Source organism: Theropithecus gelada, chromosome 3 (assembly GCF_003255815.1).
Source record: "Theropithecus gelada isolate Dixy chromosome 3, Tgel_1.0, whole genome shotgun sequence".
NCBI classification, from domain to species: domain Eukaryota; kingdom Metazoa; phylum Chordata; class Mammalia; order Primates; family Cercopithecidae; genus Theropithecus; species Theropithecus gelada.
In genome coordinates this window covers 84,290,902-84,310,299 of record NC_037670.1, presented here as the reverse complement: position 1 = coordinate 84,310,299, position 19,398 = coordinate 84,290,902, and the positions used below count along the sequence as shown (strand labels likewise).

The window sequence follows — 19,398 nt, the reverse complement described above, 5'->3', positions numbered from 1 at the left end:
AAGAATAACACTGCAACAGGAAACAAGCCCACTAGATCCTTTTACCAGTAATGCGGTAAGAACACTACTGATAAAATGAGTATATGCGTGTGTCTGTGTGAGACAGACAGACAGACAGGCATAAGGAAACAAACACACAAAGAGAGGAGAGAAAGGCACACACTGAGAAATAGGCACGCAAAGAGACAGGGGAGATGCCCACAGAAAGAGAGAGACACACACACAGACACACAGAAGGATTCAAACACACACACAAAGTAGCTGATTTTCTTGGATGGAAATTCAAGGTGTTTATTTTTCTATTGGAAATTGTGATATTCAGGTTTGAAAAATAAAGATATATTTGAAATCCAGAGGGCTTACTTTTCTCTTAATTTACAGTTAGCTCCCAAGAGTTATGTTTTCACGTAATACCTCTTTGAATGGTCCTGTTCTACAGTGTTTTACTACAATGGCACTGTTTTGCAGATGAGCAAATAAGATAATGAAAGATGCAATATCCCTCCCAAAGAAAGACATTGTTAGCTCCAAATTGCATATATAATTCCTTCCCAACAGCTAGCCACATGTGGGGATAACCTACCTGCATCCTTGCTTTGCAAGTAGAACCAGGCATCTTTGAAGAAAGTAAATAGAGTGTGTTTTCGGTGAATGTGTGTTGGGTTATTATTGTGTGTGTCCCCTTGCCCTTCTGACAGATGTATTGAGATAAATATTTGCTTTGTTTCAGAAACACGAAGTGCAAATTGGCCATGGCCTTAACTAATTTAATTAATAAACAACATTTGTTCCCAGGAAGAAAGCAGGATTGATGTGGAGTGTCACACAGTGTGACTGACTTAAGGTGCTCCTGTTTTCCAGCTGTTTTTGGCATTTCAGGAAGGTCCAGTTTCCTCCTCTGGAACCCTTCTGAGGTCTCATAAGCTCAACAAAGCAGCACGATCTGTTTCATGTGAGTCCTGCCAAGAAGTCTCTTCCCACACTCACAGTAGAGTGATAAATGCTGACAAATGTTGTCAATATCACAATTAAAATTCAAGCCCCCCTTTCAGATCTATAATGCATTCATTTCCAGATTAACAATATCAGAGGTGATGGGGACGTAGCCATATTATTGTTAGTGCTCACTGATACTCACGATTTCAGGTCGTAACTTTGAAGTTCCTATAACTTTGGGTATTTAAAAGAGTACATGCCAGGTTTTCAGATTAGAACAGCCCTTGTAGTGTCTTACTATTTACTATTGCAAATTCAATATCACTGTATGAGTCCATCTGCTGTGAATGGAGGAAACTTGTGCCATCCCACTAAGATTAGAGTTTGATGTTAACTAGGGATTAGTAATGACTTTCTACAATTTACATGGGCAAACATCACTCTTGGCTGATTACAGCAAACCAGATGATGTCAATTTTCCCCCTCTTTGGGCTTAGTTGTTACCCTTAAGTTTACAATAGGTATTTACAGTATACTGTGTAGGCTGTCCACGTTTTCAGTATCATTTGCTTTTTGCAGTGTTTGCCTTTCGTGAAATGGTATTTCCAAGTATATCCCTAAATGGCTGGCAAAGCATTTGAATGGATTGCATGAACCATTGTGGACGATTTCCCATTTTAGACCAGGAATTTGTGGGGTCAAACACTGAACAATGAAAGAGATTCTTGCTCATTGTGAGGCCAGAGGAATCCAGTGGCAGTCGAGGGTTTGAATTGTAAATCAAGCTTGTCATCTCCTTGTCAACCATAAAAAACCTCAACTCACTTTATGTACTATTAGGGTTTGTTATCAGAGTTTTTTTGTTATCTTTCCCAAATTTGAAGGAAATTAAACTTAGGGGGCATTTTTTCTAATTGACTATTGAATCTGAATTTTGGAAAAGAGGAACAAAAATGAGTAGTGTTTAGAAACTGTTAAATGATGAGGCAGCATCTGCCACAATTATGACAATGTCTAACCAAAGAAATCAGACTACTCAGTGTCTTCCAAAGGTGCTTCATGGGGGTCATACTCAGCCCACATGTGGTTAATAAACTGGACTTTAATGATGTCAATGTCTATGGCAACATTAACAGACAATTTATAATGAATTAATATGTTTACTTGTGAGATTGAATAAAACTAGATTCACTCATTGTTTCTACTGAAAGCACCTTTGACTTTTTTCCATGAAATCTGGAGAGATTTCTTCTCTGGCCATAACTGTCAACAGGTAGACTGAGTGGTCCCCAAAACTACTTACCTCACCAATAACTTGATTCAGGGCAAACACTGTTTGAAAACCACTGCCTCAGGAGTGGAGAATAGGCAAACTGTTTGGGGCAGTGTATTGTGATGATTCAGGATCATTATCCATTCCACAAATATTTATTGAACGCCTACTATGTAAGCTTTATGCAGTGGAGCTTAGGGTATGGCAGTTGCCAAGCAAAACTTGGTTCATTAAAAAATCCAAGCCAGTAAAACAACTGAATGGGAAATGAGAGGATGAGGACCGAGAGAGAACAGCCTCGTTCAAATCCTGTCTGAGTAATTTGCCCCCACCTGATGAATGGTTAAAGAATCTATGCAGGGCTTTATTTAATAAGAGTCTGTTTGAGAGAATAATTATTACAATATGTGCTAGAAAAGAACCATAATAATAGACCATAAAAATAAACCATGGTTCTTGACTAATACACTAGACCAGATCATACTCGTTGATAAAAGTAATAAAGCCTACATGGTAGAGAGGTACCATTTAGAAAAACTATTGCAAACACCTACACAGAAAGGAATTAGCAAGAGAATGCTATTTGCAGAGGGCTAAATGTGGGAACTGCAGGGCATCAGAATAAAGCAGTTGAAGTTCACACACTTATATATACACACCCACTCACTTCAGACCTTATTAATCACTGAAAACTTATTTTAGCAACTGCCACTCCACTTGAAGACTTTTATTCCAGTATTATGTTGCTAAAACATATTTGGTCCATGGGATCCATGGCATGTAATACATTGATACAGACTCACTTATGTTTTAAAATAAAATAGTAACATAACAATTGTAACACAGTAGAACCTATCAATGACTAAACTCTAAGTGATTTGAGGACAAATTGTATTTCTCAACTTGTGTCTTCTGAGGCATGATTTCTTATGCTGACATATCTCGGTGGCTAACAGATTAGATTGCTCGTATTCCTCTAAACATAACATCCACATCATGAAGACTCAATTAAGACAGTAGAATCTATGTGGCTGAGCCTTTTGTTGTCTTCAAGCACCAGCATCATCCTGTAATTCTAAAGTATTTGCTGCAGCTCATATGCAAATGCAGCCATTAATTAAGATAAGGCAAACAATGTTGACACCAAAAAGAATTGCCACAGTATTAGCATTACGGGCCTGAATTTCTGGGGAAGGTCAGTACTTTGGTGGGCCGGGGATTGGGATGGAGTTGGATTATGGTAGAAAAATACTTTCTCCTCATACTTAAGTGTCTGGGCTTGGTCAATCTCTTCCCTACTTTGGCTTATTAATGAATCTCTTTAAACTTTCAGCAGTAGCACTTCCAGTCTTGATCATTTCTGTTGCTTGGACATTAATCTAATTATTATCATTAATTACCACTTTCAGATGTAGGCCATAAATGTGCACATATGAAACTTTCTCATTTTACCGTCACATCATCTAATGTTACCTGGTAAGAATAACATTCTACATTAGCAACTAAAGCTCTTAAGTGGCATCCAAGAAAGACTCATCTTAGGCAAATAAGATAGTACTTTATATTTTGTAATTTTATAAATAGATAATATTTAATATTAGAGTGAGGTTTCAGTAACACTTGCCCAAAAAACCCCGGCAAACAACACACGAATATACAGACCTTTCTCCATAATTTGAAAATATCTACCAGGCTCCATAGCCAATATTATGAGAATGAGGTTGCTGAAGGTTGGTTTTTATACCCCTCTCATTAAGGTATGGGCCTTAGGCATGGAGTAATTAAATGATCTGGCAGTGGTCAGGCAGAGGAAGGCTACAGAGACAGAGAAGTTCCAGGAAAGCATTTAAATGAATTTACTAGAAAACTAAGATGTAGTTAATTAATGGATAGCCCGACAACTCTGTTGTTTATTTTGTCTTGGATCAAAATCATTTTCTCAGCTTTAAAGTCACCCCTTATTTTGAGACTTAGTAGTATGTTCTCAGTATTCCTAGTGGGGAAGAGAGATGCTGTATGATCACAGATGGCAAAATCAAATGAACAGTGAAAGGTGAGAAGTTATTTTAATTGCTCAACACTCCCCAGACAAGGGCAAGCAGAAAGATCCCAAAGATACTTGTGTTTCTTTCTTCTTCTAAATATGATACAGTAAAGGATTTTAAACAATATGCTTAATACAGGAAAGCTATAAAATTATGGTAATCTCTGTATTCATGGGTGGCCAAATGGAGAGTGAAAATGCATCGCTCTGTGAAAGTTGTATAATTGTGAGAAATAGTGGTTTGAATAGGTTTACATTTTAAAATTTCCTTTATATTGCTTTAAAATATCTGACTGACAGTGTTATCTAAGGCAAGTCTTTTCACTTTGTGCTTCAGAAAAGTGAAAGTATACATATATTTTCCCAAAGAATATTGCCAAAAATATTAGTGTTTGCGGGGGAAAGGTGGTAACAATATACAAAGTACCATATAATTGGTTTGGGTTGAAAGATAATGAAGCTTCCTTCAGACAAAGAGTGATTATTCTATGACTCCAAGTAGAACTTCCTATTTCAGGGGACAAGGTGACTTGTGAATCCTATTGGAATCACCTACAGGTGGCATTTTAAAGAGGCAAATTACTTCCTGTGTGCACAGTAGAAGCAGTAGGTTTTAATTCAGTAATATACCCATATACTGTTAGCAGTAATGTAACACACAAGTATAACTCTAAAAATGGTAAAAAAAAAAAAAGGGGGGGTATGACATAGAAAATTATTTAAATTGTGTAACTTAAATAACTAAATGCGTATCTCCTATTATATATATATACACACACACACATATATATATATATATGTTACTGTGTGGATTGGTAACCACAAAACCATGTATGCTATACTTATATTGGCTTTTGGGAGGATTTGCAAAGGTAATTTTGACTACATTCAATTTTTGCCTAATGTATGCGCCTTAGAACTGAACTACAGCAGGGTGTGGTAGCTCATGCTTGTAATCCCAGCACTTTGGGAGGCCAAGGTGAGAGGATTGCTTGAGTTCAGAAGTTCAAGACCAGCCTGGGCAACATAGCACGACTTTGTCTCTATTTTTATTTAAAAAACGAACAAACAAAAACTGAACTGCTACATAAGAAAAGACTACAGTGTAATTTAACGTGTGTCTGATGTTTATTTTTGAGATGGAGCAAGCTCTGTCACCCAGGCTGGAGTGCCCTGGCGTGATCTCGACTCACTGCAACCTCCGTTTCCCGGGGTTCAAGCAATTGTCCTGTCCCAGCCTCCCGAGTAGCTGGGATTGCAGGTGTGCACCACGATGCCTGGCTAATTTTTGTATTTTGAGTAGAGATAGGGTTTCACCATGACGGCCAGGCTGGTCTCAAACTCCTGACCTCAGTGCTGGTTACCTTAATGATCCACCCGCCTCAGATTAGACTACATTAGCAATCCAACATTATGATCCGCCCGCCCCAGTATCCCCTCATGGGATTACAGGCATGAGCCACCATGCCTGTCTGATTATAAGATTTTTTTCCTGAAAGCTACCTTATTCCAGATGATGTATTTGGATCAGGGCGCAGCAACCTTAATCTGATATTAATTTCAAGTCAGCTTATGAGGCCAAATTAATGAAATATCCAACGTAATGTTTTTGGAATTTTTTGAATTTCTATTTACTCCTGCATAACTTGGATAACTTTTGTTGAGGCACATCAAATGCCTGAGATGAGAGGGAATTGAGGATCACGGTTCACCACCAGAATCGCTTGCTAATCTGGCGCCACAGCTACGCTGTAGTCCCTTGGGAATGCTGAAGCTTGCTGGGGTGATTGTGGGCGTCTCATTTTGCCTGTTGCTCAGGGGTGGCCTTTTCACACTGGCAGTTACCCAGTGATTGCCACCCCTCTTGCTGTCCTAAGGAGCAAATCCCAAAAGCTTTCAGCAGTACTGAACAAGGGTTGGTGTGCGCTTTGTCTGAGAACCTTCCTCCACAGGTGTGATCTTCCCTGGTAGTAACACCCACCAGGTGGTTTTCCACAGGGAGGATTTCTGCTGCGACCACCCCCATAGCAGTTTTCTTCCAAGTACAGTTAATATGCACTCAAGTAAAGGACAATAGGAGCCCAACCTAGGTGAGCCCAAAGAACTACAGCCAATCAGGGCCTGTGCGCATTCGTGTTAATATTCTGCTCATCTAATTTTGGTATTGGCATAGAAAGGGGGCTCTGAGTGATTGCCTTTCTCATGTTGCTCAGGTGGAAGCAGAAGATATTCATGGATTTCTTTTTTCCTTCCTCCCTTTCCCTCTGATCCCTCAGATTTATGAGGAATCCAAGATGAATTTGGAGCAGGAGAGGCCGTTTGTCTGCAGTGCCCCAGGCTGCTCCCAGGTGAGTGTGCGGATCCTCCGTGCTCTGACATGCAGAGCCTACTTTCCAAAAGGGAAGCAACTCTCACCCGGCAATCATGCCCGCCCTGGGCTTTCCTTCTTTACCAAGACACCACCAAAGTCCCCCTCCCCATCAGTATCGTGATCATCATCATCTTCATCGCCATCATTATATTCTGTTTTGAATAGTTTGAAATACTTCCCTCTCATCCCCTGAGAAGTAGCAGTGTTGGGCATTTCTGCCCTTAACTTCCTCCTGGAAGCAAGCCAGGTGTATCCTGCCCAGCAAATATGCAGGGCCATCATTTCAGAAAGAGGGAAGGAGAGTGCTTACTTTTACAAAAGCCACTTGAATATACTGGCTGGGCTTCGAGATTACTGATGAAATAGCTTAACATCACAGGTTAAATTTTATTTTGTTTTGTTTTCCAATTTGAGTAAAAAAACCCCCAAACTCCCTATAACTCTTGTAGAGTCTATAGTTTTCCTATGTATGTAAACTTTAAGAGGGAAATTGTCCTGCTGTGTTGGACTAAATCTCTTTTATGCTCTGATGGCTTCCATCAAGTGGGATTACTGTGGGAATTTGATGAGATACTGCCGGTAGACTGTTTAATATAGGGTCTGCACACAATATGAGCTCAATTATTGTCCACTGTTGTTACTACTATTGCTGCTGCTACTATTATTATATTGGAATCTATCTCTTTGAAAGAAATTAGAAACATTCATCACCTAAAATCAGAGTTTTGCACTTTACCTTTGGAACGTGACAGTGACTTTTTCTACTCTTGACCCTTTGGGTATCTCCACATTCCAGTCATTGGAAAATGACTACACGTGGTTACTCTCATGCCTAGATCTTCATTCTGTGGGATATAGGACAAGTTTGGAACCCAGAGCACAGGAGTCTTTCAGGTGTGGCGAGTTACACTCTTTGCCTCACTCTCCTGGCTGTTCATGTGGTGGGGTTCGCAGTAGAGCGTGGAGCAATGCTTAGCAGTCAGATGAGAGCTTACTAAGAAGGGTTCATTGAGGACCCTTCTTATTAACCTCCCCAGGGAGTTTGTGGAGGATTCTGGGAGTCTTTTGGAAGGAAGAGGTCATTGAAATATAAGACATTGTTGCTGGTGTTATCAACCATTGACTGAACAACCAGAGTCCTTTGCTCAGGTTCTAGAAGTTACACCAGGGGCTTTATGTCAATGCTTATTTCCAACTTATAAATAGCAAGAGCAGTGCAAAAATTATTTTGAAGCAAACTGGTTAGGAGGTGATTTTGAAGAAGAAAACACTAGGAAAAAACAGAGTGACAAGTAACTGGTAAAAATCCTGCTAGACCAGGACTCTTCATTGTGGATACAGAGTGTCACTTTACTAAGTTACTAGGGTAACTAAGTTAAAACTTAATTCCTAAGGTAGAACGGATTCCCATTCAGCTTCTTTAAAGAGAAGTCTTGATAGCCAAAGGGAATCAGATAATTTGAGCAGTTTGCTTTGCTTTGGTGGTGAAAATGTCACACTAAGTTTGATTCAACTCAAATCTCTCAACACATTTTTTGGGAGCCTACTATATGCCAGGCAATCTGATTGCTCTGGGGAAACAGTAATCACAAGACATTTGTGTCTGTGTCCTCACAGAGCTTCTAGTTTAGGAATCAAGTCTATAGTCACATGATCAGTAAATCACTTAATTAGTCAATTGCAATTTTCCATGAAGGAAGACCATAGGCCACCTTGAAGAGTATAATACAGGGATTGACTTTACTTGGGGAGGTAAATGCTAGTCTCTGCTAAGGAAGGGGCATTTAATGGAATGGGACTCTCCAGAGACCCAGCAAAGGCAAAAGAGGGTTCAGGGTGAGTTAGGATTCCCAGCAACCTCCAGGGTTGTGGAGGACAGTAGAGGACAGTGTTTCAAGGAAGGGGCTGTAAGCCATATCTAATATTTAGGTAAGTCAGAGAGAAGAGAGCTGCACATTAGTTATTGGACTATATGAAATAATTTTCCAAGCTTGGCACCGTTAATATTTGGGGGCTGGATAATTCTATGTCCTGGGTAGCTGTCCTGTGTGTTTTACGATGCTTAGCAGCATCCCTGGCCTCTTCCCACTAGATCCCAGAAGCATTCCCCAGTTGTTATGACCAAAAATGTTTCCAGACATTGCCAAATGTCCCCTGTGGGCCCAGATTGCCCCTGGTTGAGAATGACTACCCTCTGATTTGCATTTTGGCTTTAGCCTTCCTTTCTTTTGGATCTCTTCTCTTTTGGGGTCATCTTCTTCTAATCCATGTTCTCCCAAATTATTTTATGTATTGCTCTAAGCCCTTCTTCTTTCTGGCAACAGGTAAGGTAGAAAGAAATGAATGCCACAGACATGTGGTCACTGGTGTCAGGCACTGCTAGAACTGGGACAGCTAGAGGCCTGGGCACAGGCTGTTGGCTTTGGCAGCTGGGTGCTCGCCGGCAACCTATGAGAGGGGAGCAGGGGCGGAGGCCAAACTGCAAGGGATTAATGAGTGAGTGGGTGGTGAGGAAGCGGAGGTGGCAAACATAGAGGATTCTTTCAAGAGCACTAGGCAGTGACGGGAAGCAGAGTGATATAATGGTAGCCTGAGAAGGAAACAGCTTTTTTAAAATTAAAGGATAGCCAAGCTGGAGTTTGTCAAGGACAAGAAACCAGTGAGACAGAAGGAGTGAGCATGCTGGTTTACATGGCTAATCCGCAGAAGATAAGGGGTATAGATGAACCTGGGGAGGAGTGGGGGTGCTAATTCCTCTGAGAAAGGAGGGGTTGGAAAGAGAATCAAGGAAGTGACATGAAAATGCTGAAATAGAGGTGGTTAATAGAGGTTGAAGGGAGTTCATTTTGAATGACCTTGAACTTCTTGGTGAAGGAGCAAGTCATTTCCTTGAGAAGCCTGAGTGGACCGAGGAAATGGTTAGACAGACATGGAAATTGGGATTGACAAAGTTTCTTGATTTTAAGGAACAATTCCAAGCTTCCCCCACTTCAGATTTAAATGTAAAGATGCTTCTAAAACTCGATGTCTTCATTTAATGTGGAAGTGTATTTTTTCCTTGACAAGCTGTTATAAAAATATGTGCATCTTTCAATGGAAGAGGTGTTAGAATTAAGAAAATGTAACAGTCACCCAGGAGTCACAAAGGTCTCCTGGGGTATTAGAAACTCACAGTCAAGTCAATTGTTGCGGCCATGGTATTTACTTTAGGGACATCCCACAGCCTGGGAACCTGCACTGAGAAGACAGGATGACTGAGAATTGGAAAGGGGAGTAAATAGAAATTATCAGTGCTTGCCCTGTGCTGGGGGCAACAAAAGGATTTTTCTCTCCTTTTCCCCCATGGGAAAGAAACTTAGCTCTATTAGGAATGGGCTATAATACGAGGGAGACTTTTTTTTTTTTTTTTTTTTTTGAGGTGGTGTTTCACTCTTGTTACCCAGGCTGGCACGATCTTGGTTCACTGCAACCTCTGCTTCCCAGGTTCAAGTGATTCTCCTGCCTCAGCCTCCCGAGTAGCTGGGATTACAGGCACGTGCCACCATGCCTGGCTAATTTTTTTATTTTTAGTAGAAATGGGGTTTCGCCATGTTGGCCAGGCTGGTCTCAAACTCCTGACCTCAGGTGATCCACCCGCCTCGGCCTCCCAAAGTGCTGGGATTACAGGCGTGAGCCACCACAGTCACGTGGGAGATTTTTTATGTTATTGCTCCTTCGACACTATCTTTGTCTCAGAAAGAAGAGTTTCTCTTGCTCTTTGTAATCTCACAGAGCTCAATGTTAATTTTACTCTCTCTCTGCCTTCTGAATTAACCACGTTCTGAATTCCAGTGGCCTTTCTCAGCTCTATATCTGTTGGAGACTGTGTATTTTCGTTATTTTCAATTTGCTGCTATGTTCCTGCTGAATTAAAAAAAAATCACGATGTCCTTTATTATGTCACTTGGAAGGTAATTATAGTCAGTATGTTGTATTATGGAAATTATTGTTATTTAAGAAGTATTCTGGTTCATATCCTACTTTAGGCTATTATTTTACAAAGTCAAAAAATGGCTTATAGATATGAAATGAAGGCTGTTACCATGTTGTATATTTTTGAATATACAAATACATATAAAATATAGTATATCTGAAATATAGTGTATATGTAAAATATAATATTTTTATAGTACATTATATATGTATATGTGTATTTCGTATATATTTTGTATATATATGAAACAAAAATCATAATTAGTTGTTTGGCAGAAAGACTAGGCAACCCAGTCTCTAAATCACACGTGGTACTGCTACGAATTTGGTGCAGTCATTATACAGTGTTATAGACCAAGAGAGTGGATGAAGCAGTAGCAAAAAAAAAATCATGTCATATAAAGCAAACTTCAGTATATTCAGAAATCTGGCATAATTACCATGTTTTGCAAAAGCCAGTGCTCTCCAATTTGTATAATACAAATGGCAAGTAAATAAGTGATATTTATGCAAAGAACTACTTTTAGAATATTTTATATGATTCAGCCCAGAGAATTCCTTCATTCTCATGAACATAAATCCATGCCATTTGCAGAAAACATTTCTACCCTAGTGAACAAATGTAATTAAAACTTATATTGACTATCCTGAGGAATTAGGAAGCTCTGAAAGATTTTCTAAGTTGTTGAAGATTTGGAAATGTTCAGCAGAAAATATTGTATTTTCATTTGACATTGATAAAGCAGATATTCTGTTATGTTCAGTTACTACAAACATACTAGTCTGAGGCAGGATAGGCTAGGATCTGCTACAATAACAAATTATCCCAAAGCTTCAATGGCTTAGAGCAACAAAGGCTTATTTCTGTTCCCCAAGGATACATTTCAATTGTAGATTGGCAGGAAGTTCTTCATAATACTTTAGAATTCAGAAATGCTTTTCCTAATGCCTCAGAGATTTAGGATGATTGGGTAGCCACTATTTCCAGTATTGCTAGTTGCCATGTTAAAACAAAAGGGAAGGGGGAATGCTAGAGGGTCTTACACCAGGAATTAGATGGTGGCCCCTGGGTGACATGTCACTTTCATTCATTACTCAATAGGCAGAACTAGTCACATGGCTTCATGCAACCACAAGAGGGCCAGAAAGTTCAGTCCCACCATGTGACCAGAAGTCAGACAGCCAAAAACATTTGGGAGCAGCATTTTTGACAACCATAATATCATTCCCTGAAACTTAAAAATAAGTATTGGTTTATTACGTTGCACAGAACATAGAATACTAAAAATAATTTGTCATGTTACTCCAAAATCATATGTGTAATTTTAAAATATCAGATAATAGGTGGGCAAAGTCTTCATAAATGGAAATGTACTGTACAAATTTCACGGTGTACATTTGTAGATACATATGTCAAATAATTAGGCATGGCATATAGTTCTTTCCCAAAGTCTGACTTGAATCACAATTCTTTTCTTTCATCATGCCTTTCTCCTATTTTTGGTTAATTCATAGATAATGTCTAGCATACTTATCATACCTTACACCTAATTTTTACACTATTATGTAAAACATTGACTACATTTGAAAAGTTCCAAGTGATTTTGCAAAATTCCAGTGCTACTCAGGTCTAAAGTCACTTTCATGTTTTGGACATGGTTTTCTCATACGTATAAGAAGAAATGGAAAAATTTTAACTTGTCATGTTGCCATTATTAGTTATACTTCATGACCACAAATAAGCATTCATTTAAACACTTTTTTTTAAATGCTGCCTACTTAGGTAGGCATTAGGGCACAGCTCATTTTTTGTATATATGTTATTTTAATACCTTCAGTATTGTTCATTTACTTCCTCCTGTTTTATTCTTTAAATACAAAGTTTAAAGTGCAAACCCATAGCTCCTAAAGAAATATATAGTTTACTGATTAGTCAGTGTAGTTGGATATATCCAGGGAGTATCTATCTAAGAAGTAGAGTCCTTTCAAAAAAGTTCCCAGGGAAGGTATAGAAGGCGAAAATTTTCTGCTTATTATTAGTACTCAGCCAGATTTTTCTGCAATTGTAGTTAACCCCTTTGGTAAACTTTAATGAAAATTATAATGCATATATTTGGGTGTAATTTAAAGGAATATCCTAGCACATTTGCTTGCATAAAAAGGCTTGCAACTTCACTTACTCATGCTGTCACACTTTTTCAGAAATGTTTTTTTTTTGTTTGTTTTGCCTGTCATGTTTGCAATGCTAAATAAGTCTTTTTCTCAATAATGGTAAATATGTTTTTTAAAACTGAATGGCTCCTCTTCTCCCCTCCCTTTTTTTTTTATTTGTCTGACAGCGCTTCCCAACAGAGGACCATCTGATGATTCATAGGCACAAACATGAAATGACTTTGAAGTTTCCTTCAATAAAAACAGACAATATGTTATCAGGTAAGGAGCCATCAGGGAAAGAAGCTTTGGGTGATCAGATCCGTTCCGTGCAAGGTACTTGTTCTTCTTTTGGTAGGCGAGTCCCACTGGTAAATTGTGCACCTTGAAAGTACACGTTTCTAAGGTATAGCAGAAATAAAATCAGGTAATATTCACCCAAGTGATTGAAGAGCGGCAACTTCTCATTTTCTAGAATGTGAAATATTTATTACTATGCAACTTGGCTCTATATAAGTTGTTTTAAAAATTACATACCTGGTTGGGCGCTATGGCTCACACCTGTAATCCCAGCAGTTTGGGAGGCTGAGGTGGGTGGATCACTTGAGGTCAGGAGTTCAAGTGAGACCAGCCTGGTCAACATGGTGAAACCCCATCTTTACAAAAAATACAAAAATTAGCCGGGCATGGTGGGATGCACCTGTAATCCCAGCTACTCGGGAGGCTGAGGCACAAGAATTGCTTGAACCCAGGAGGTGGAGGTTGCAGTGAGCTGAGATCAGGCCACTGCACTCCAGCCTGGGCAACACAGCAAGACTCCATCTCAAAAAAAAAAAAAAAAATACATACCTGTAATCACACTCAAGCAACAAATGTTAATTGGGCATCTATGCACACTGCACTGTTCTGTGAGCCATGGGAAATGCAAAGATTGATATGCTTCCTGTCCTCAAGGATATCACAATATAGCATGCATATGAAAACTTAGCTAAAATAAAGGATCATCCATGACATATACAAATGAGTATTTTAAGGAAAAGGTGCTATGCAACTTTGGTAGAATGAGCTCTCTTTTTGGATTGAGATGGTCAGTGAAGGTGTCCTTAGGAAACAATACCTGCCTCGTATGTGGGAGATTAAATGAGAGAATGTATGGAAACGGCAAGTGCTCATCAAATGTGAGCAGAAATAAATAATACCAATAATCCATCAGCTAATTGTGATTTCTTCTAATTTTGAGAGTAGTATGGTAAATTAGAAAAAGTGCAGGGACAGGAGTGAGGAACCTGAACTCTATCCTGGGCTTTGCCTCACCTGGCCATGACCTTGAGCTACTTATTGAACCTTTTTGGGCTTCAGTTTCTTTTCCCAAAAAATGGGAATGATTGTATCTGCCAAGCCTGTTATTGTGGAGATTCAATGAATGAACGTAAGGAAAAGTGTTGCATAAATCCTAGCAGGATAATCAAATAGTTTCCTGTTACTCTTCTTAGGCTAGAAATTTTTCACCTTAGCCCTTCTCTCCTTAGCACACCTATGGATATGTTTTAAATGTATTAGAAGAGAAACAAACTGTACTGCCAGGCCTAGCTCATGTAATTTAGTGCTTCTATGTTACTTTAATTTTAAAAGTGCTTTGTTATTACAATTTTTTAAAATTCTTTTTTAAAAAATTTATTTTAAGTTCTGGGAAACATGTGCAGGACATCACTATTATCAATAATCTTCTACGAGTTTTGTCAGACAGGTTATTATAACCCGTTGTTACTGACAGAGGAGAAAGGGCACAGGTGATGGAGCTTCTGTCCCAGGCTCAGAACACAGGGAAAAGATGAGGGCCCTTGATCCTGCAATCCTAACCCACTGACCCGCACATGGCTACTGCATCATCAGACTTTGCCACTTTATAGACACGGTCAAATTCTCCCAGTACCCCCGGTGTCAGAGCCATCCACACATCCAGTGACTTGTTGATAGTGCCAATGTGCTCTGGCTTGGAAGACTCCGAGTTCAAAGGCAGCCTCTGCCCTTCTCTTCAGCCACCACTTGCCACCTCTCAGCCTTTGTTCGTTGTTGTTTTTCTATGAGCTTGCTCTTTAAAAATTGTTTGTTCTTTCTTTAAGTCTACAAACAGAGATGGAGAAACTCAAATTCATAAGAATTATAACAGCCTAGAAGGATTAGGAAGGATGGCCTATTCTTTTGTTTTGTATCCGTTATGTTCTGTAGAGTCCCTGTAGTATAACTTAATGGTTCATCAGTGAGCATAGATACGCAAGTAGCAAGCTTGTAGACTCTGCAATTCCCAATATTTAAATTAAAAAGTTCTCCCTTTATTTTTCCCAAATTGGATCCCTCAAATAGGTTGCCTGGTGGTAAAGGAGTGGGAGGTGAGTTTAGGGAATGATGATTATGTAGAGAGATTACTACTATAGTGTAAGTACCAGAGCAGTCTTTCAGGCAGGCTGCCAGGATGGTCCTCTAAGGAGCCCCATCTGAAGGTCTGAGAAAGAGCAGCTGAAGATGTGTGAACACTGAAATGAAGCATTTTTCTATATAGTGCCTAAAGCAGGTTTTTTTGGTTAATCTCTTGCAGCTTTGCAATTGTTCTTACCGGATCCTTATTAATTTGAGGCTGTTGCTGCCAATCACTGGCAGTGCCAGGTGGAAAATTATTTGGAGAAAAGTAACTCTAATTTTTATTATGTCAAATTTAGAATGAGAAAATGAAGAGAGAAATAAATATGAGGAAAAACAGCATGAGTAATATATTGACATATTTTCTTTTGCTTTCTCATGGTTTATGTTGAGGTTGGTGTGAGGCCATTTAATACTCCTAATGAAATGAAGTGCTAAATTTTAAAACTTGCTACCCACTTTGCATGTTCTTAGTTTCATAGAATTTTCTTACTGGAAGGGAATGCAGAGCTATACAGTCTGGATGAATTTCTTTGCACTTAGGGAACTCGATGTAATATACCAACATTGTCCATCCTGAATTATAATAGGCTATTGTGTTGGGCATTTTTACTTTGTTATTTTTTAATTTTTTGCCTAGGAAATCCTTCAATGTTTATTTTTCTCAAGCCTCATTTTCCATAATGCTAATTGTGGCATATTGGATTATGATTACACATATGACAAGATTTTACTTGACTGTTGCTTGATTTAAATTTGATTTATTAAAAGTTTCAGAGTATATTTTTATTAAAACTATGTTCATAGGCCAAATTAGTTTGTAATTGTATTTTGTCATACTGTCCATGATGAGTTTTAGTATCTTATGAGTTTGAAAATTAGTTCCTCTTTTATTTTATGTGTTTATGTGATATTAGAATACTTTTTTTTCTTAAAAGATTGCTAGAACTCACACTAAAGCCTTCTGGTCCTGGAAAAGAAACAAACAAGCACATTAAAATTTTATTTACCTTATCATATTTTGTGGCCTCTCATGAAGATGAATGATTTTATATGACTTGCAATATAGTAACAATGATAATAAAAATAATGTAAATCAGAACATCAGGGCAAAAATCTTCAAGTTCCTCCTGGACTATTTTTTCAAGCAATATTCAATTACACATTTTATTTCAGATGAGTTGAGGCTTGTCATATTTTAAGAAGATAAAATATAATAGATATTTATATGACAAACTTCAGAATATCTGGTTAACCTTTATTTTGGAAAATTTTGGAAAATCACCTTATCCTTAATTAGTTGTAAATATTGTAGTTGGGGAAGGCATTAATATGTCATAAATATACTCTAAGTTTCCAACAGGTTGAAAGATCAGAAATAATTTCACAGCTTTGTCATAAGGTCCATTTCATTTAGGCCAGGTAGAGTCACTCCTAAAAAGTGATTGTAAATGATTTTTGACATGCCATCAGGTAGGGTATTAAAAGTGACAGTCTCCGTGTTTTAGTAGAATAAGCCCTATCTTCTGGATAGACAGTAAACATAAACCCCTTATTCAAAGGGACAGAGTAGAGACACAAATGGAGATGACAGTGTTGGACTTTGAGAGTAAAGACTTGCACAACCCTTCGCCTGGGTCCTCCCATCTTTATTTGGTCCACGTGATGCATTTCTAGAGTCCTAATGTGATGATGGATGTGAATTGTTCCCTTCAGCTGTTCTCTTTGTGAAGAAGGATAATTTCATAGTAAGGGAAGTCGTGATGTAGAAGATTTTTGAGTGCCAAGTTTGAAGTGGGAATGTGTAGAGGACAATGCACATCCACAGGCAGCTTTCAAAATTACCAGCTATTATGTTATGCAATGTTTGGTTTGAAAATCATGATCAAATTTCAGTATAGTGGTAAAGAGGGTGGTGTTTGAGTCTACTTCCCTGGTACTATGGGGAGGTACCTAGGAATTTCCAAATCTTGTCTTGTTAAATGTCCCCACCCTGAGTTCTTTATAGAGTTCCTGGGTTCTGTGCGGGGCCGGGTGCGGGGAAAGACCCAGAATGAGAATCAAAGTGCAATCTTATTTATAGCTGAACAAACAAATAATATTCCAAATGAGAATTCCTATGAAAACAAAAACTCAAATGGAGCACATGACTTTTTCTCCATCTCCACTGTAAATCTTGATACCAGCAAGTTCAATCTTTCCTGTGGAGAAAGATTGAGACAGCCCTCCAAGGTAGGGCTGTGTGTGCACATGTGTCCTCTCATGCGCCCACACGTGTGTGTGCGTGTGACCTAGAAGATGGTAGATTGTGTTGCCTTCAGGGAGAGGGGAAGATAAAGTTCAAGGGTGTTGTGGATCTTTCCCACAAGGTAAAACCCAATTGACAGACATCTCAGGTGGGAAGCATAAGATAAGAAAGACACACGTAACTGTGTGTCTTTTGTTTTCTTTTGTTTTGAGATGGAGTTTCTCTCTTGTTGCCCAGGCTGGAGTGCAATGGCGCTATCTCAGCTCACTGCAACCTCCGCCTCCTGGGTTCAAGTGATTTTCCTGCCTCAGCCTCCTGAGTAGCTGGGGTTAGAGGCATGCACCACCACACCCGGCTAATTTTGCATTTTTAGTAGAAACGGGGTTTCTCGATGTTTGTTAGGCTGGTCTTGAACTCCCAACCTCAGGTGATCTGCCCTGCTTGGCCTCCCAAAGTGCTGGGATTATAGGCGTGAGCCACAGCACCTGGCCAACTGTGTGTCTTTTAAATGCCTCAGTAGCCTACCCGCTGACATCCTGGCCCAGCTAATGCTACAGGCAACTGGTCTGTGCTTGGAAGGAGGTTAGGGCAGGCACCGGTCAAGGCGTAGGAAGAGGGGCTGAAGTTACCCTTCTACCGCCATGTGATTCGTTCATTCAGCAAACACTCATTGAGTGCCTACAATAAGTGTTAATTGCTGCATTGAGCAAGGCAGGTGAGGTCTCCTTTTTCATGAAACTTACTACTCAAGTGGGGTGCACAGGAAGAGAGATAATAAATAACAGCAAAAAACTCAGATAAGTAAATAAGTATCAGTTAGTGACAAGTGCTATGATGAAGATAAAACATGATTGTGATAGCAAGTGGCCAGCAGGAAAGGGAGTCAGGAAAGGCCTCTGGGTAATTTAGACTCAGGGGTCCTTTCTCCCTGACCCCTGAATGTGGTGGGACTGGATGTGGGTAAGACCACAAGACCAAGTGTGGCACAGCTGACTATATCTTGAGCTGACACTGAAGAAAGGCAGGAAACACTGGCTTCTTCATTCCATCTTCCTTCATTCATCAGATTCTCAGGACTCACCATTTGATAGGGAGCATCTAACATAAATGACAGTATAGTCCTTCAGAACCCGATTGTGTCCCGGGATTAGGTCTAGAATCAGGGCCCAGCTCTAGCTCCAGGCTCTAAACCTAATTCTCACCATGGAGAAAGCAAGAAAGTAATTCAGGGAAGTAAAACATTTGTTCCCAAGAGGCTAATCGTGATCCAATCACAGAACCCAAATCCACTGCTCATGGTTCTTTGCCACAAGAGTCTACTTAATAATCCCTGGCCATTTTAAGGGGGAAGCCAGAGGGAAGATGGCATATCTCACTCCAAATTCTTTTTAGAATGAGTTAGGATATTGTAAAAACTGAGTAAATAAATCACACGCGCGTGTGTGCACACACACACACACGACCCATACTGACCTCTTCTTCTTGGCAATTCCATTGATAGTAAAGGTATATAGTAACTTCCCACTGTGTGAATTAATTGGATCTTTATGGAGCAGAGGGTGGGGGAGATGGCTTGCACCAGAGGGCAGCATGGTAATAATACTAGCTACCATTTATTGCCTTCCCTTTTACCAGTCATTGAGCCCTGTGCTTTACATACATTAGGTCATTCAATCCTTACCACTTTTTTTTTTCATATGAGGAAACAAGATCAAAGGAATAAGTAGTTTGCTCAAAGTCCATATATGTCTGTAATTTTCTTACCATACACCTAGATGTGTGAGCTATACATACTAAGAACACATTTTGGTCTCAGTTGTATGTTTGGATATAAATCTCTGAACTACTTTTTCTTATATTATTGGTATCTCTTTAATAGTTATCCAATGGAGAAAATAATCAAAAGTTTTTAGGAGATTCTTCTAACACATAAGCATTGCAAAGAACAAAGAGTTGTGGTTTAAAATCAGATTGTCTCATCCATT

The 19,398-nt window shown here is 39.2% G+C and overlaps 1 protein-coding gene across 4 annotated transcripts in view; it reads left to right on the top strand.

Moving 5' to 3' along the window:
• CREB5 (cAMP responsive element binding protein 5) overlaps window positions 1–19,398 on the top strand; it is a 418,280-nt gene that overhangs the window by 71,914 nt on the left and 326,968 nt on the right. For 3 of the 4 annotated variants that reach the window (XM_025380685.1, XM_025380688.1, XM_025380686.1), the window contains exons 2-3: window positions 6,530–6,601; window positions 12,936–13,029. In XM_025380685.1, coding sequence (XP_025236470.1) covers window positions 6,530–6,601; window positions 12,936–13,029 — 166 coding nt within the window. Of the gene's footprint in view, window positions 1–6,529; window positions 6,602–9,164; window positions 9,298–12,935; window positions 13,030–19,398 lie in introns of those variants that run through there. The other variant, XM_025380689.1, reaches the window with a different exon arrangement.